The sequence below is a fragment of the Apteryx rowi genome, unplaced genomic scaffold (genome assembly GCF_003343035.1).
Source record: "Apteryx rowi isolate R43461 unplaced genomic scaffold, aptRow1 scaffold_40, whole genome shotgun sequence".
NCBI lineage: Eukaryota > Metazoa > Chordata > Aves > Apterygiformes > Apterygidae > Apteryx > Apteryx rowi.
The window spans coordinates 2192110-2211457 of record NW_020450530.1 but is presented as its reverse complement, the minus strand read 5'-3'; the positions used below and the strand labels follow the sequence as shown (position 1 = coordinate 2211457).

At 37.9% G+C, this 19348-nt stretch overlaps 1 protein-coding gene across 1 annotated transcript in view; it reads left to right on the top strand.

Annotated features, from left to right (window-relative positions):
* The window catches only part of CCDC60 (coiled-coil domain containing 60), a 67346-nt gene that overhangs the window by 8059 nt on the left and 39939 nt on the right, over positions 1-19348 (top strand). The window contains exon 2 of the mRNA XM_026075228.1: positions 18040-18123. Coding sequence (XP_025931013.1) covers positions 18040-18123 — 84 coding nt within the window. The remainder of the gene's footprint in view (positions 1-18039; positions 18124-19348) is intronic.

Below are 19348 nucleotides of genomic sequence, written 5' to 3'. Positions count from 1 at the left end.
ATTTCAAAAGTTCAATGTCTGTTCCTAAAGGCTGCTTCCATAATGAATTAAGGGAAGCATATCAAATGTAATAATGCATTGTTATTAAGGTTTTAGTAAACTTGCCAAATGTCAGGCTGCTGGTACAGTCATGGTGCATTACACTTCTGTGATTACAGCTTGAATTGTCATTATAGTGAATTGCATTGCTTACCCAGGTTTGGGAATTGATCTGGAGTATCAGGCCTGAGGCAGGAAAGTGCGTTACAAAGGTGACACTTTCCAGTGGATATTCAAAACRTCAGATTTTTAACAGGTTTAATGTCTGCTTCTCCTAACTAGTGCATAAAAATACTGTTAAGGTTAAATAATGAAAGGAGTAGACTGTTCCATGTATTTGCAGAACTTAGTGCTCCCCTGGCTGAAGTGTGGCAGTTAAAATGACTTTTGGTAAATGGAAACGTTTTGTCAAATGGTTACTTTGGGGGGAAAAGTGGGACAAAGATGCTTCCTAAAAACATTTGGAGATTTGACTAAAGTGCTATGTAAGACGTAAATAGTTAACTGTCTAAGGGCGTAATTTGTTCTATTTAGAACTCRCATTGGACAGTAAGGTTAACACTGGCTTTTGTAATTCATGGACCAGTTCCTGGCTCCTACTCTGTTGCGTCACTCTGGTAGCGCAAGGAATGTTAATGCTGATCTTGCCACTTGATGGAGGATTTCTCCAATATTGTGTTTGGTGAAATTATGTCAGGGATGAGGTAAGTGTACCAAAAATGTTAGAAAATGGTTCAGATGCAAAAACTGAGCTCTTTTGCATATGTGGAATTTAGGAACCTCTCTATGGAAGTTTTCACTATTAGTAGAAAGAGGTAGTTATTTAATTATTGGCAGAGGAACATTAACAATATGGAGGTTTTAGTGTGCATATGAAAAAGATCTGACCCACAATAGGAATGCAGGGATATGTTTGTTGATATGTTGGGTTGAGCTCGTTTCTCGGGAGGATAATGTATTTATAGATCACTTTTTACCCCAAATGATGCCAAAATCACTTCGCAGACTGAATATAGAGGTCATATCGGCCACTTCTGGTTAACTCTGGTTAATAGAGCAGAGCAATACTCTTTGACAGGTTAGGATAGGAAGTGATGAAGAATAATTAATTCAGCTGGAAAAGGAAGAAGGGTGAATTTAAGTGAGGAAACAACAGTTAAGCAATTTGAAGTTTAGCCAGGACACCTCACTATTTCCCCTCAAGCATTGCATGGCAGAGGAAGAACATTGGAGGACTCATCCTTCTCATGTAGAGAATAATAACTTTGGGGTAAGTTGATCTGAATGCAAAAACCTTGAAACCAGTTCTTAGATTGGAATGTTTCCCTGTGCAGGCAAACTGAATGAAGTCGTTTAGCAGTGAGGGGAAGAAGTACAATATTTGAAGCTTGGGGTGGATTTGCAGAGAAAAAAACACTTCTGTAAAATCGAGTTGGTGTTGTTTCACTTGAGACTGCAGAATGATGTATCTTAAATTACAAACAGTGGAAGGCAGTGCTTTCTGTGGCTGGAGTAGCTTCTCATTATTCATGAAATGCCTATAGAAAAAGTGTTGAATGCAAAACTGTAATGGGGGGAGGACTGGAAGCAGGGAAGAAGGACATGATAGAATGTCACTACATTCCTTGTAGTATAATGTGACCTTTCCATTAAATTAATGTTATGCTATTTGCATAAAGGAGAGCTAAGATAGAGAGTATTTTTAGCGGACAATAGTCAAGTTAATTAGACAGCTATATAACTGTCACATTTTACATTAAGAGCTCAAAAGCAGGGTATGGGGAATAGAGGTAATAGATATAATGTTACTCTGGATTCTGTACATTGGGGAAGGGAGTTACTGGTTTTGTAAGCTTTCATTTTGTGAAAATATGTGACTTTTGTGTTATTGTAATCTGGCTATTTACTGTTTTGTGATGCTTTAGGATGGAGTTTTTAACTTGATTTCTTAATGAATTATTGTTAAAGGGTTAAGCTTCCTCTCTGCTAATCCAAGCAGATTGTAATTACTCTTTCATATGCTGCATCCATTACAAATTTTACCTTTTAAGAACAATCTGGACTTTTCAGAGCAAGTTTCCTTCCTCAAAAATGATAAAAATTCTTGCTGTATTATATTGGGCTCCAGATAACAATCCGTATGTTTGAATAAAGAGACTGTAAAACTATTGAGTTTTTTTAATGTTGTTTTAACTGCTGCAACTTAAGTTTGATTACAGTAAATTACAGAACTCGTGGAAGCTTCTGGCCAATCGCAGCTGCTGTGAATGCACTCTGCTATGTCCTTGGCCCTGAGCTAACACCTGCGGCACCTCTGGGAGAGTGAAATCACAGTTCTTGCCCAGCAGCAATGCCCTTCTCCTGTCACATAACCTTCTCCCAGTCACATGCCTTAATACAAGGGAATAGGAAATAGTAGAGGACCAGAAGTCTGTGACTGGCAGCTCTTAGAACTAATACTTTCTATCAGTGTAATCATGTCGGCAGGTTGGCTGGCTGGCAAAGAATGGTGTGGCCACCATCAGGTCACAGTGGTCAAGCATGACCAGCAAAAGCCACAACTACTGACAGAGACTTTGCCCAGAAGGGCTGAACTAGATAGACTGTGATCCATCTGCAGGATAACAGTAGGACTGAATTTAATTACAGTTTATATTCCCTTCATAAATATTTTCTAAAGGTGGTCTTTACTGCTCTATTTAGGGTGGATCAGTTATGGCAGAGCTAGAAATGTTCATGATTTTTATACAGTGCATTTATTACCTTGACAAAATAATTTAAAATCCATAACAATTGTCTTGTAATTAAAAACAAAAGCGAAAAACAAGATAACATTTTCTAATCCAATAGTTTTCAATCGTTATAAAAACTTGAAACTGATCTCACTGTAGTCTTGAACGTTCTAAGTGGGCAAATTGTTCAAGTAAAGGATCTGTTCAGTTGTACAGAGGAAGTTTTTTCCATAAGGAAGCTTCTGAAATAAACAGGGCTATCACAGTATTAGCCTGAAGTATATGGCTGGAATACTCCGTCCTTTCTGCTGCTTTACCCTGTGGATGCGTTACATCCTAGGGTCACATATTTATGCATACAAGAAATTGAAAGCCTTTGTCATGTAACAGGAATTTGTTTAACATTTCTGTTAACACAAGCAGCAGGTGATAATTATCTACAGATATCTACCACATAGTGCTTTGGGGTTTTTTTTGTTAGGTTACCCTGAAATGTTAGAAAATAATTCTTGGAATCATTGTCAGCTGAACTGACAGCGGATCAAAGCTGTGAGACAAATTGCTCATTACAGTTCAGGGAGCTGAATGCTGTGTGCAGACAGTTGTATCGTCACTGAAGGATTCTCGGGCACTTCACCCGCAAGCTCTGCCTCGGCAAATGCTGCCATAGTCTTTTGGTGAAGCTCATAGGTGGATTTCTGTAAAATAAGCTCATTTTGAACTCCCATCAGAGGCATTGCTGTGTTCTGGAATTGTTTTTTGTTTAGTTGGTTTTGTTTCTTGTCATCCTGTATAGAGTTTGTGTCACTATGCAACTGAGCTATAGCAACTGTCACTATAGCCTGAGCTATAAACAGTGATGTTAATCCATGAAAAATGAGAAATTAAACCTTGGCAGGATCTTTATGATTCCTATTGAGGTTCATCAACTGAAATCTTGGGATTATTTTTTTCTGGCTTTTTCAAAAAGCTTGACAGTACTGAGTTCATCCAACTTTGCTGTCTGACAGTCAGAATTCACTCTTGCTGGCTGTGAGTTCACTTTGTCTTTTAGAGAAAGAAGATAAAAAAAATATTAAAAATAACATTTTCCAAATAGTGATCAATTATATCTCATCAGAAAAGTTCCAATCCCTCCTTCTTAAGCTGCTTCTGGTAAAATTGTGTTTGTAATTTTTTCCCTTCAGATAGTTCGTTTTAGCTGTTCTCCTAAATTAATGTTAGCTTGTGTTATCTACATGAGATGTTTGAGATCTGAATCGGTGCATGACAGTAATTGGCAAGTCAGAGGGAGTTAGCTGTGGAAGATGCAGGCTTTGGAGTAAGGCTTTGAAGCACCTCTTGCTTGTGATGGCAAATTGCATGAATGTAAGTCTTTGTACTGTTTTGCTCTGAGGTCAGCTAGAAGACGCTTGCTTGAAAACACTGATTTAATGGCAGTATGACAAACAGCCTTAAAACTAATGGAATACAACATAGCAAATCAAAACAAAGACAGTGCTTGAGCAGAATGGGCCACAGATGTAATACAGTCTGTGTATGCAGCTGGCAGTGCTGTCGCAAAATATTTCTGAAAATAGCTGTCCTTTAGAAAATCAAGATTTGGTGGGATAGTTGTGGCTTATTCCCTTACGTGTATGTCAAATGTTAGCAATTTGGGCTGAATTTCTTTTACCAAAAAACTGTGGGGACAGATTAAGTGGTTTAAGGCTTCATATGCAGCTAACCTAATCAAATCTATGACAGAATACTAACCAACATCACCTGATGAAGTGCCTACAAGGCAGAAGTGAGTGAGGAGAATGTACGTGTGATGTATGTGTGTGTGGTTATGTTTTAGTATGAACTACTAATAGATAATAAAAAGAGGGGATTTTTTTAGTTCAGTATTTTACATCTAAAACCCATGAAGATGCTGTTTGCTAAGACCTTGATATAGAAATACAGGATATTTTGAGCTTTGCTTCAGATYTAAAGCTTACTCTGTAATCTTGCATAAAATCTAGCCACTAAGATTCTTTTTCCAACATGGTTCATCTGTGTGGTGTTTACCATGGAAGTGGTTGGTGTCAGCCAGCTTGTGAGTACACATTCATTCTGCTTTTGCAATATGGACCATATTTATCCCTGTCAGAATATGAATTTAATCAGGCTCTTTATTCCAGCAATGAATTTGACCCTTTGACCAAAATATGCTTGAGTGATAGTGAAACAGTGATTCAGAATTTGGGGGGGGGGGGGGTTGTAAGTTTTGTGTTTTCAATTTACCTGGGGAGAGCATCCATTTATACAGCAGTCATTGTATACTCTSTTTATTCTACTTAAAATGCTGTCAGAAAAATATTTTAAGAAGTATATAAGCATTTTAATAATCTTAGTCTTCAAATTGCATCCAAAAATGCATATTTGTTTTAGGGAAGTAAGTGGAGTAGTTGTTTACAAAGATAGAATGGAACTGTCATTCCCATATTGTGAGATGCATGTGGTGAAAAACTGACTTTTTTAGGGCTGGCAGATGTACCCTATTCATTTTGCAGGTCATTAAATTTCTCATTATACAAACTCAATCATCTGAGTTTTTTAAAATATGATTTGGAATATCCGAAAGATTAGACAGTGTGCAAAATAAATGTGGAAGTTTTAATTTTGAAAGACAGAGTATAATTCTAAAAAATGATAGATGAATTCCATAATGATCCTACAATATTATTCTCATTGTCTAGCTACTCCATATGGCAGGTTACATTCTGACCTTAGGTATATCACTGCATACAGAGTAACACCAAACAAAAGACTAGTAGTTGCCAATCTGCTTAGAGTTTCTGATTAATTATCTTTCTGCTTTCTGCCTGAGTTCCTAGAGGAGACAATCTCTAGAAGTAATTTTTGCATCAAAATATTATCTTTCTTGATGTGGTTGGGAACCTGCAGACTTCATCCCCTTTAAAAATGTTTTAATATATATATTATATCTGTATGATGGTGGAAGAGAATTATTGTTACTAAACTTCTCTCTAACATTTCTTTGCAGGATTTTTTTTCCTAGTTACCTAGTCTTAGCAGACATTGGAAAATGATTTCCTCCCTCCTTCCATCTTCCTTGAACTGGATGTAATGTTCATTTGCCCAAAGCTCAAGATCTACAGGTATCAGCTAGTAGGCTGGAAAAATTGGCTAGTTTTGATAACTATATGGCCTGAGTAATAACTCATTTAGATTTCTTACTTGGAAAGCAGTCCGTTTGTCAGCACAACTCCCCTGCACACAAGTCCTCCTAGCAAAGCCATAGATGGAAGGAAGTGATATTTAATCAGATGAGCTTTCTGTTGATGCTGGCATTCCATTTCTTTCTTTCACAGAAACATGTGAGTCACTGTGATCCCAGAATAAAAACTTTTAAAGTGCCACTAGAGAGCTGGTAAGATACAAGTGAAACAATTGCTCTGACAAGCTCTGGCTTAATCTTTCCCTATAGATTTGGCATTTTCTCCTCCAACCATAGTATTGCTATCCAGCCTCCCCAGCATCTTCAGGTTGCTGTTAGGTGAGGTTTGGGTGTTACACGGCCAAAGCCAGAGCTACGAAAAAGAACACGTTAGCTTATGAATTTATTCCAAGACTAAGACAATGCTTTTTCACTAAAATGTGTCATAGACCCACAGCTAATTCTAGTCTGTCCGTATGGAATGTCTACAAATGAGATTCTTGAGGTATTCCTAAGACTTCTCAGACCCTTAAATAAAGCAAGTACAGTTTCAGATCAATTAAGATCGTGCTAGACTTTATAGCTTTTTACCAAACTAGGTATGTAGAACAAATTAATTGTCTGCTACAACAGGACTTAGTAACTTTATCTGTTCATGTGAGTGAATGCTTCCGGGAAATTGTTTCCCAGACAGTCTTACTGTATCTTATATTAGCAATAAAAGACTTAAATTCAGAATTAGTGATGGTCTTTATTTGTTTCGGTTGCTTTGCTGACAGAGTGACAAGGGATTATGCCAAGCTGCTCACTTCTGTAGTATCAAAGCTTCTGAGAACCAGGATAGCACCCTTCTTTCCAGTTACAATTTGGTGCCAAAAATACAAGTTGGTCACTCTGTGAAGAGCAGATTTAAGAATAAGTCACAGGGGTTGGGGCATTGTGAAGAAAAAAAGGGAAAACAGAGCAAACTTCAGTAAATCTTAATTTGGAATAAAAGTCTTCATTATAACATTCAAACCTTGAGATGTTCCTACAAATAAACTTTAAGGTCCAACCTTAAACTACAATTCTTGCTTCATATTTTGCTAAATACTAGGACATATGGGCACTGTGCACATTCATGTGGGTTAACTAACTTCATTTGTTTCTTGAAGGCCGTGATTTACATTTTTAAAAACACAGCTTAGTGTWCTGTATTCTAAATAGGAGAAAATAAATGAGTATCACTTTCTGAAATAGCTAACAAGTTATCTGTGCTGTTTTATGCTGAATTAAAACAGCATAGGGAAAAAAGTCTGAAAAAATTCTTTAAAATGTAAGCCAGTGAAAGATAACAAAATTGCTGTATTCATTGTCCAATTAGACCGTAAATTTCCTTATAGCAATTTTCAAGGGCTGTGAATGTAATCACAATCAGATGTGTCTCATTTATGAATAGCCCATCATTGATGTTCCCAGCTTAGTTCTGAATAAATCAAATAGTCTATAATTGGAAAAATCCAAGACGTATCTTTCTTGCATAATGCTGAATAGGACACCTTTGGTCTTCAGCATAGGAAGAAATTTCATTACTAAGAGACCTTTCTCTGTTTTACTGCAAAAATGGTTCAGTATTTTCCATTCTTTTTAATATAGCAAGGCCAAAGCAAAGCATAGGATAGAGATGAAGAATATTGGCTTGTCTTATTATCCTATTAGTATAAAAATGCAAGCAAAAATCACCATGGCTGTTCCGGTTATTCACAGCTTTTCTCTAGAGAAGAATCATGGCAAAAGACGTTATAGGATGTTCTTTGTAAGCAGGTAGGGTCATGCAGTCTGAAATGATGGTAAATTACAGTGATTTAGGGCTTTGGCTATGAGCAGTTCTAGCTTTTCAGTTGCCCACACACAAGCAGCTAAACTTATTGTACTGTGATCTGAGAGTAACCAGTTTCAGCCATGTTAATGACCAAATTTTGCACCAAAATAAATGTTTGGTTGACTGTAAAGTTGGAGGTTTTGTAGGCTCTGTCTGTGAGCGATGACTGTCATAGGACTCTGCAAGCTAAGGACTGTCATATAAACGCGAGCTTTTCCATTCCGTTGCTGTTCCCAGCCTCTGCTGGTCCTGTCTATCCTCCTTTAGCAACYGTTTCTGAAAATCACTTTGGTCTTATATGCAAGGCATGGTGCACTTCTGCCTCTGCCTGCCCAGAGGTCAGTTTAGTCCACTCTGAGGTTTCTAGCAAATTGCTATTCACACTAGAAGGCTCCCAGACTTCACCTGGCTTTGTGTAGGTGGGAGCTTTTGGAAAGTTAAGATGCACCAACTAAGGTGTTGTGTCAGAGCACTAGGCTGAAGTCCAGCAAGCCCCTGTGGCTGCTGCATGAGGCTGCTGTGTTCTAGCCAGGAGTGCTCCTGTGCTTTGCCTCATATGCACTGATCATAGGTGATTCTTTCATCTCTTCTGAGGGTGTCTTTATATTAGTGCTATTAGTATTAGAGAAATTAAGAAATATAGAGAATATATATGTTTAAAAAGAAAAGTATATCTCTTCAGGTATTCTAGAAATCAATACTAGGTAGACACAAAGCTAGCTCACATAATTAGGAGCTTTACATCCAGTGATTTGACTCAAAGTACCACTAAACTTCTTTAAGCCCTTTTTTTTTTTTATTATTTACAGATGGATGTAATGAATTCTAATAAACCTTACTAACATAAAATATCAGGTGTTCTGAAACATCAGTACGGCAAAATCACCCACATAAAACTAATACTTTTGAAATTGACTTTCTTACATGAAAGCAGTCTTTTAAAAGCACTTACAAAAGTAACTCAGAGCTCGAGATAGAAGTGTTTGTGACGGATCCACTGTACGTTCTGTTTACAAGGCAAAGCTGGGCTTGCTTATGCATCCGCAATTCCTTCTAGAGGCAAGTTTCACCATAATTAGTTGTTCATTCTACCAATAGTTTCCCTATCCTTATGTTATTCTTTCTTAAGATCAAGGGACTTATAAGATCTGTCTTGTTTGAAATAACGTCCTTTAGAAAGTACAGCCGATTCTTTCTTTCCTGTGAGTCTGGCATATTGGGCCAGCTGTTGTTTGAGAAAATTGTGCCAGGAAGCCTGTCATGCTGCATTTTTTAGTGTGTTTTCCTTTGTTGTTGGCGTTTAAAATGAATTTAGATCTTACGAAAAACGCTCACTTAATAATCTTTTCAGAATGAGATTTTCTATTTATCGACAAAACCAGTAGGAGTAGTGCACGTTTGCTCCCACTGCCGCTCAGAAAATGTGCTTCAGTGTGAAGGATAGAAATAGATTCAGTGATGATAATGGTTTCTGCCCCAAATCCGTTTATTTACTAAATGGACTACAGCAACCTCCAAAGCCAGCGTCTTTCACCTCAAACCATATAGCATATCTCACTGCATTCTCTGGGTTACGTTGTCACTTGAAAATTTTTTCCGTTAGAGGTCTGACAAAGAAATAGGAAGTAGCTCACCTTTCTGAGACTCTGCTGGGTCAATGATAGTACTTTTGCTAATGTCACATCTGTTCCTCTGAAAAAGGAAATAAACTTTTTAAGCATGTCTGCACTTTAATCAGACCTGTTCAAAAAATACAAGACGTATGTTCTTGGGGGAGAAAAAATGTGTTTAACATTGAATTTTCTATACTGAAATTCTAACTAACATGAGTGTGGTTTTTGAGAGGAAAGGCCCAAATCTTCATGTGTTTTATTTGCTGGGTTGCTCCTTCATCACTGTCCTGTCTTTTCTGTCTGATCTATAGAGGTTGAACATAATCAACATCTGTGGGACTGGAATGGCATATTAGCTCTGGATGAAGGGCTTAGCTCACTGATTTTTAAATATTAGACTGTCTTCCTGGGGACATGTTCTTTCCCTAGCAGTAACTAATTCTGTCTTCCTCTGCTCTTCCTCTTCCCTGCCAATACCTTATACTCATGTATAGACTATCTCCATCTTCCTAAACTGCCTGATTTCTTTACTATTTTTTGGGGGGGGGGGGGTTTAGGCTTCTATTTTTGCTAATTCTAATTACAGTTCTGTGAAACAGAAATTCATTTAGGTTCTCCAGACAGCACAGGGCAGTGTGGAGATTGTTTCACAGTAGTTTACTTTGTCTCAGACTCCTGAACCTGCTTAGCATTTTGCAGTCCTTTGCTGTTGCCAGGTAGAATGACTGCTGACTTCAGGACATCTGAGAAAGAAGTAGAGGCACAGCCTAGAAGAATTAGTACTTAGCTACAGGCCATCTTGATGCTGCTTCTATGCTTCTGTTAAATTTAGGTTCTAGTAGACAACAGAACTTCATCCCATGCTGAGCTGAACTGGCCCTGCTGGGAAGCCTGATAAAGCAGGCAGCACTGTCGGGGAACACATGAAGAGGCTACTACCCAGTCAGCTGAGCCAGTCTTCTTAGGACATTTGCTCTGAATCCAGATGCAGGAAGAATAAATGGAGGTGGCCATTCTGCTTCCCTCCAAGCTCAAATTCAAGCAAAGATCACATCAGAGTAAAATTTCTTTTGCTTAGTAAGCCCATTGAGTAAACAGATTGTTCTGCTCACATACAGATGCCAAGACTTTCAAAGGATGGTTTGAAACACAGGGGATTTAAGGTCTGTAAGGAGTTGTGATGAGACAGAGAAAAGGGCAGAGGACAAGGTGTCAACAGTACACCTGAAATACACTTCTTTAGTTTCTGTGTTCAGCATTCACATGAAGAACAGCTGTGGAAAGTTAAACTAAAACACAGTGGAGAAAAAAGGAGGAGGTTCAGAAGTTTGTCTCCTTTAACATTCTTCACTGATAGTGACGAGTGATGTAAAATTAAGTCAGATTGTGGGAAGCGATCTGTGACTTCCAGACTAAGGTAAGGTGCCAGCTTTCGACTTCAGAGACCTGGTTTCAATTCCCTGCTCTCCCAGTACACATCTTCTGTGACTGGGGCAAGTCAGTTATCTTGTTGAGCCTTCATTCTTCATGTATGCAAAGAGGATAATAACACACTCCTACTTGACAAGAATATTGTGACGATTAGTATGTTAAAGGTGGTAAACTGCTATAGCAAGGGGGACCGTGTAAGTATCAAAGATGGGCATTGGAGTCTTCATTACTGCTGGGTGCCAACATAGCCCTGTAGTCCCTCCGTCTCTGACTAGCCAGAAGACTGTGTCTCATCAGTCATGCCCAGAGCCAGCCATGCTTATCTACACATCTGTGACCTCCAGGAGTGATTATTACTACTTGAATCTGGGAATGTAGCCAAAGGAGAGGTAGATTCTTGCTCTGTTTTAGTAATACAAGTCAGTGCTGTGCCTTAGCAAATTTACACAGTAAGTAATTCCTACTTTGGTGTGGAGTAAATAAAAGCAAGCGTGCGGAAAACCATCAAAGTTTAGAAGGAAACAAGGAGTCTTGTGTTTTGGAGTTGTTGTTTTTTTGTTTTTTTTCCTAATCCCGGTGTAGTGGCTGGACAAGCAGTATTCCCTTTGTGTTTGAAATTCAAACAGCATAGCAAAGAGTTARCAGTCTTCACAACTGAGAACCCTGAGCAGTGGCCAGAAACAGCCATTGACTTTTGCATGCACTGCTTGTTTATTGAACTAATATCCCTCACCCTCTATTTTTTTGCAAGAGAAAAGGCCTTTTATTGTTCCTAACACGGCTGTGTTTTATTTTTGTGGTAATTTTCAACTTTGGTGTTCTTTGTCCTCTACCAGGTGGTGGTGGTCATGCTTTTTATTCCATGGTTTTTATTGATTTGGTCAAAAGTAATTAAAGAGATAATTCGTTCTCAATTACATTTCCTTGAATTTCCTGCGGCTGGTGACTCTGCTCTCCAGCTGTGTCTTCCCCCAACTCCTTCTAAAATTGACTTTGTTCTCACTGTGAAATAAAACAGAATAGCATGTTCGTTTTTTGTTTGTTGTTTTTGGATTGAATAGAGACTCTGTGCTGTAGAAGATATTGATCTGTTAATTTTATTAGGAACTCCTGCCTTGGTTCATGAACTTTCATGTTTTTAGCATAGCATTCCAATGAGAAATCTTGTGTAAGACTAGCAGAAATAAGCAACTAATTCTCTTTATAGGTGTTTATAAATTTTTCTGCTTTCTGAATGTCCTTTGCGCCTCTAAGTGTGTCTTTTCAGCACTTTTGTAATCTATTCTTACTTTAATAAATGCAAGAAGGAAATGGGCACTATTGTGGTGCAAGAAGGTTTTCTTTTTTTCAGTTAAATACAGATTACATTCGTTTCTAATAAGGTGGATTGTTGGCAATCTAAAATGCCTTTTTTTCTAGAAACAGCGGAAGCAGTTTAGGGGAGAACACTTGTAATTTTAACTTCAATAGTGGGAAAAATCTAGAAAACATTAGCTAAGGTTGAAGAATATTTTCATTGCCAGTATGCAACCAAAAATGTGAGTAAAAGACTTTGGGAGTGCTGCATAAAGCTAAAACTACTGGCATGTTGCCCAGAGACCGTGTAAATGAAGCAGACAAAAGCCAAAAGCGTAAGAGGCATGAAGAGAGATGTCATATAGAAGCGATAGGTTTTTTTGCTTGTTTGTTTGTGCTGATTGCTAAGGACACATTTCAAATATGAGCATTTTTCAGATCCCCTTATAATGGAGAGACTCTATAGAGACTATAAAGATGGCAGTTCAAATAATGTAGTTGCTTAAGGGGTTAAAAGTAACTGTGGAGTAAATGCACTGACAACAATGGCATTACAAGCAAGATTAATGTGACTCGGTGATTAATTATTTGACAAAACTTATCAGAAGAAGGCCAATATTACTTGGAGACAAGGAAATAAAAAGAGGGTTTCCCCAAAGGAATACAATAAACTGAGGGAAACGGATGGAATAAACAATACCAGGCTGTTTGAGCTTGTTTCAGCTATGAAAATAACAGTCTTTCTGTACATGTGCTTTCCATCACTRTAATGTCTGAATGCTTCATAAGTGTTAATGAACAAGAAGTATTATTTTTCTCATTTTGCAGATGGGGAGTAGAGGCACAATGAGCTGAGATGTGTGTACCAAAATGTACTACAGTCAGTAAAAGACTCCTGCTAGCTGGGATAAGGTGCTAAATGTTTTATTTAGGGTGTCAGAGGAAATCTGACAGAGGTGAAATTGTATCTACTTATTCCAAATTTTATTCTCGTGTCTTCACCAGCAGACAACCTTTCTCTCACTTTTCAGCTGCCTCCTCCAATTTCACTGATAAATCTGTATTGACAGTAATGTGTTCACTGGAGGGCAGAGAGAGACCTAACAGGACTGTAGCTCCCTCCCTCATTAAAACTACCTAGGGTAACATAATGGGATGAATATCCTTCCCGTCCACATCAGAACCTCATCCGACCAGAGACCAAGGAATGGAAGCTGCTGCAGTAGCTCTGTAGTATCAAGTGCTCCCCTTGGCAACAGAGATTCTCGACTGCAAAGTGCTTTGCATTACTGATATGATACAGCACAACCTTAACAAATCAGGTGTCTCGCCTTTGATGCTTATGTATATTTATATRTGCAGATTTGATTGTGGTTTTTTTTAAGCCAGAGGACTAAAATAGTATTACACTTAGCACAATCTTAGTTTTGTACAGAATATTCTTAGTGAAGTCCTTTGCCTAGGAGTCTGTGTTTAACTGAAAATTCTCTTTTAGTCCTGGTGTGTCTGTTCCAAGTTTCCACATTCTAGCGAAAGGGCAGAAAGGGTCAGTATTAAGCAGCAGCAGTAAAAAAAAAGAAAAARGAAAAAAAAAAAAGGCTTGAGTTCTCAGTTAGAATACTGCCTGTAAAATCAACATTTAGAGTTCCATCTGGAGAACAGCAGAAGTCATCTCTATATGCAGTGTTCCACAAGAGCTTTCTAAACTTATTTGTATAATTAAAAATATATTTCATCTTGCCTTTGGATGACTAAATGGGTGTTTTGTGATGAGATTGTGCTGATTTATTTTTATCAAAATACGTTCATACTTTGCAACTGTAATCATAATGCTCCTATTGAAGTGATGTGTTAGAAGGAAGAAGAGTGCAATAAGCATGTCAATCAGCTGTCTTTGACAGTAACATGGAAGTCAAATGACATATCRGAAACAAAAAAATGTCAGGAATTGCCAAGGAAACAGCTTCTTTCACAATCTTAAACAAAAATTTTAAAAATGTACAACCTAAAGGCAAGCTTATTGTATCTCTACTCTCCATCTGTAAAATGTACAGCCTTAGGAGTACACATCATCAACTCATGCTATTTCCACAATAAGATTTGGAGAGGAAAGTTGGAAATTCTCCAGACTTACAAAATGACGTCAGCAAAGATGACAGGAAAGATGACAGCTGCATAAAATGGACAGATAATTTAATAGAAGGAAGGATCTGTCAGAGTTGAACAATTCTTAATCTCCAGAATTATTTGGAAGAGAAGGTGGAAATATTTGGGAATTTTTAGGGTAAGATCTAGTGTATCTGCTGTCAGTGGTTTGCTAGTGGTTTGAAACAAGCTAGTCAGAGGAATTGTTCATCCAAAAATACTTCAAGGACCTTTCTTTCAAAGATGAAGAAGATATATAAAAAGCTGCCTGAGCCAGTCGGCAAGAATGCCGGAGCCTTGTGTTTGCCTCTAGCGACCTGTGATAGCCCAAAAGGGGTCACCTCCAGGTCTGCAGGAGCAGAACCATAGACAATCCGATGGCATCGAGCTCCACCTACTGCAGCATTTCTGTAGTTCATTTTACCTGTAGCTGCTGTGTCTGATCTGAAGAAAAATGACCTTAATCATTTTCATGGAAAAATATTGGGTCATTTCCTCAGGTAAGCTCACTTTGGGACGTGTTTCGTATATTGCTTTATGATTGTTTATATTTTTTTAATTATTGTTGTTTCATACATATGGAATTGAACAATATTCTGTTACTTCTCTGTACTAAAACCAGGAAATGATCACTGAAACCAAACTTTTGATAGTTTAAAAGCAAATCAGATGAACTATGATGAAAATCTCCTTAAATCAGAAACACTAAACCCCCCCAAACCCAAAGCCCATTCATGACTTCTGCACAGAGATTGTTCAGATCATCTCGATAATACATTGAGTTTAAAGATTACACATACCATTTTTGTTTTCTCTTAGTTTCTTTATATCTACACTGCAAATTAAAAAGTTAGAATACTAATGTTACATAATTTTGTACAGATACCATTTTGAGCTCAGAGTGCACCTTTTCAATATACAACATTGTAATAAAAGATAATGTTGTATAAATGGAAGCTATTCCCTTCTGTTTTCAGTGATAAGCCTGATTGAATCACATTATCAGTGCATGGATGGAGGAGGTGACGTATGTGATATYTCTCTCTCCCTGAGCAACTGTACTAAGGTTAGGTAGGTTCATGGCTCTTTTCTTTCTTCGTTCCTCATGAATTAGAAGAACCGGCTGGCCAGCAGTAGGATAACGTCGCACCTTGCAAAAGGTTGGTCACAAATTTATTTTCTTTCAACAAACCCAGAAATCTCTGAAAGAAGTTATGTTGAGAAACCGTTTCTCAGTGCTCTGCAGCATTGAACACTCCTGCAATGAAGATKACTACGTGGCTCCAGAGCCTGTACTGGTGCTCATAGTTACAAGCCATTGAAACCTTGAGGCTACGTTCCAACACTCTTCCTTCTCTGGAGTAGTATATTACTCTGTGAAACTCCTAATTGATTAGAATAGTGTCATTCAAGGTATCACCATTGTAAAAGCAGTGGTACCTGGCCTTGTCAACATACTCCTACTTCCACTGGATAATGAAAAATAGTGTCATGAGCAAAGCTGAGTAGAAATTCTGCTGTTCCTGGAGTGGAAGATGCTTCTGCACCAAGTCCAAATCATTCCTTCCAGCTTTCTCTTTACATAGGGGCATAAAAATGTGTGCAATTTAAAAAAAATAAAATCCCACCACCGTCACTCTACTGCATGCTATTTCCCTGGCAAAGAAGGTGAGGAAACCAACACAACCTTACATCTGTTGGTTTTGTAGTTTATTGCACTGTGGGATGACGGTCAGATACTGTGGTGATTAGCATTACAAATTGCATACGGAACTAGTAACAGAAAAGGAGAAAGGAGACGGGGGAGAGAGGATTGAAGGCCATCAAAAACATTTAGAATTTCTTTGAGTTATATTTTCAGAGTACTCAGTTCAGTGTACAATGTGTGCACTAATACCAATTAAATATTGTCCAAAATAAATATAGGGGGGGATATGAAAATTTCCTGGATTTACACTATAAGAAGACCCATTTTAAAATCAAACTACTTCTGAACCAGCTTTTCTGAAGGTTTTTCTCATCTAGAAGGTCTATTGTTCTCTCCATCTGGCACTTTTTTTGCCTTCAAGAATACTGTAGTTTAGAAGGGTAAACCAGAGGAAACAAATAGTTATTTGTCATTTAGTGTTATTTACGTTCTGGGTGATCATTTGTGTGCATCAATATACAGGCATGTATATTTAGTTACTAGTTATAGAAGTTAGTAGTTATGTGTTTTTATTTAATGACAAATACTTAAATTTAATTTTCCCAAAAACTCATTGTAATAGACTCTCCATACTGAGTGCATACTCATCTCCAGTAATCTCATCTGATAAGCATTTCCTGTAGGTGAAATACGGGTGCCCAGTCGTGCTGTAAAAATTAATTCCTCTCTCATTCAGTRTGTGAATGAGTTTTTCTCAGTCGCTGAGGCAGGCTTTCAGGTACATTGATAGCCCTGTGTAAGTCTTGAACTCCAGACTAGTCCCAGATTGCCATCTGTCTCTGCTGCTGTCCAGGCTTGGTCAACTGCATCCCAGCTGCAAGAAATAGCAGAACCTTCGGACTCTTGTCTTTGACATTAGTTCATCCTTACACCATATCTGTAGAAAATCTTCTTTCTGTTCCAGCTACTTTGCCCTTAGTACAATTTCTCTATTTCATGTTTTAATTTTCTGTTTGTTGTGGGCAGTCTTAGTTATTGCATTAGAACATTGGTGTTTGCAGTTTTCCAGTGGGTGAGGATATTGCTCCTCATACTTTTGGTCTTTATCCTGCTGAAATAATTACATAGGAATATAAGTTTGGAAAGAATTGTCTGCCTTGTCAAGTCAAGATTCCAACAAGCAAAATGCTCTGCACTTAAGTAACACTTTTTTAACACCAGGCATTAATTTGTTGTGCTAAAGCTGTACAGTGTAGTAAGTACTTTGTCCACAGCTCTGATTCTGTTGTGCAGAGTCTTCTGGCCTTTGTGATACATCAGCTCTGCGTTAGCTATATGGATGTGGCTAGCTAGGGCGTCTGGCTGAGCTTTGCTTTGCTTAGAGTGAATAAAGGAGCTCTTTGATTTAAAAGTAGCGCAGGAAGGAATTACTATTTTTATACTCTCCTAGTCTGAGCACCATATACAGCTAAGTGGTCTGAAGTCTTTTATTAGTCTACCCATATAATTTTTTTGTAGAGGAGGGAATATGCCTTCCTTCCACTTGAACAAACTGCTGGTTGGAGGAAGACTAAAAGTGTGCTTGTGTTTGACTTCAGGGCTTTCCTGAGTCTGTGCCTTCCTTGTGAGTGAAAGCACAGACCCAAGAATAGTGATCTATCACAATGTATATCTTCAGGGAAGAACAATTACAGGTAAGTAATTTCCTATTCCTGGTTTTGGAAATTGGATTTTCTTTTTATGTTAGACACAGTAGTCTATCCAACAGTCTTCCAAGAGAAAAGCTATATATTTTTAAAGTATTCGAGCATAGTAATTTAGAAAGTATATATACATTTTGCACAGTGGTTTGTCCATACATGCTTCATATGAGAGTGTATTTGTATGCCAGAGTTACTCAGTGACATTTTAAGTGCTTCTACATAAGATTAGGCATTATTTTTGCTTTAGGTTGTATCTCTGTAGGAAAATTTGTTTGCACCATTTAATTCTGAAAATGATGGCCTGCCCCTATACAGGTAACTAGGAGCAATTACCTGTATGGTTACATGTTTTTGTTCATTTTCTAGGAACCAGTGAAAAAAGATGTGCAAGAAGGACCACCAAAAGAAGTGGATAAAGTTACTACTAAAAACTACTTTTTGAATCCAAAGGTGAGACCATATTGTTCTATTACTGATAGAGTTTTGCTTCAGGATGGGTTTAAAGAAGCCCACAACCAGGGCTGACAGACAACCATCGTGTTTTAATTGTTCATATACATATGTTTGCTGAATTCAAGGTTTAAAGCCTTACTGTAAATAAGGAACCAGCCTTTTTGCCGTTTGGTGAACATTCTGTAGGTTTTACCTAGTAAAACTCCTACTGAATTTAGCAGAAAACTGGCTGAAGAGTGTAAGATTATATTCTATTTAGCTGTGTTAGTTATTCCATGTGTTGATTTAGAAGACAGACTTTTAAATTATATTACAGTTTAGCATAGAAATAACTAATATATTCAAAACAACTTCTTATTTTGAAAATYCATACTTTTTTAAATACGTAGGTCAACGTTGCACATCCTTAGGTCTCAAAAACCTGAAGCTCAGAAGGCGTGTTCCTTTGGGCGTTATGTAGAGCTGCACAAATTAACAGTTGTTGAAGATCTAGCCTATAAATGTTTTTTTCAGCCTTTAACTGGAGTGACTTTAATCTGCTGTTTTAAATAGTGAAGGGCTTGGAGATATTTTACTCAAGTGTCTCTTTCTGGAACAGATATTGGTGTGAGTCTATTCTAATTCGTCCAGGATCACCCGAGTGTATGTTCTGTTTGATGGGTACTTAGTCCCGTCAAACACCAATGCAGAGTTACGGTATAGTCTATATATCCCAAAAGCAATTCAAGCATCATAAATACAAAGAAAACCTGGTAATGTTGTTACGCTGGCTATAGTAAAATACATTTTACTTTCTCTGCTTGTATTTAACAATTTGCTTGGATTTTATTTGACAATCTAGCAAAAAGATTTTATTTTTCATCCTCTATCTTCATTGTTTGCGTATTTGAAATCTGCCCTATCTGTTTTCTCTTTAGAATAAAACTGGGTGCCGGGAAGTGATTTGGTCATAATTTTGTGATAAAAGATAAAAACAAAGTGTAAACAAAAGATAAAGGATGGTACATTTGCAACTATATGAAAACTGTGACAGCTAATGCTTTTCCATTTCCCTTCTCCCCTCCTTCTCCCCTCCTTCTCCCCTCCTTCTCCCCTCCTTCTCCCCTCCTTCTCCCCTCCTTCTCCCCTCCTTCTCCCCTCCTTCTCCCTTCCTTCTCCCTTCCTTCTCCCTTCCTTCTCCCTTCCTTCTCCCTTCCTTCTCCCTTCCTTCTCCCTTCCTTCT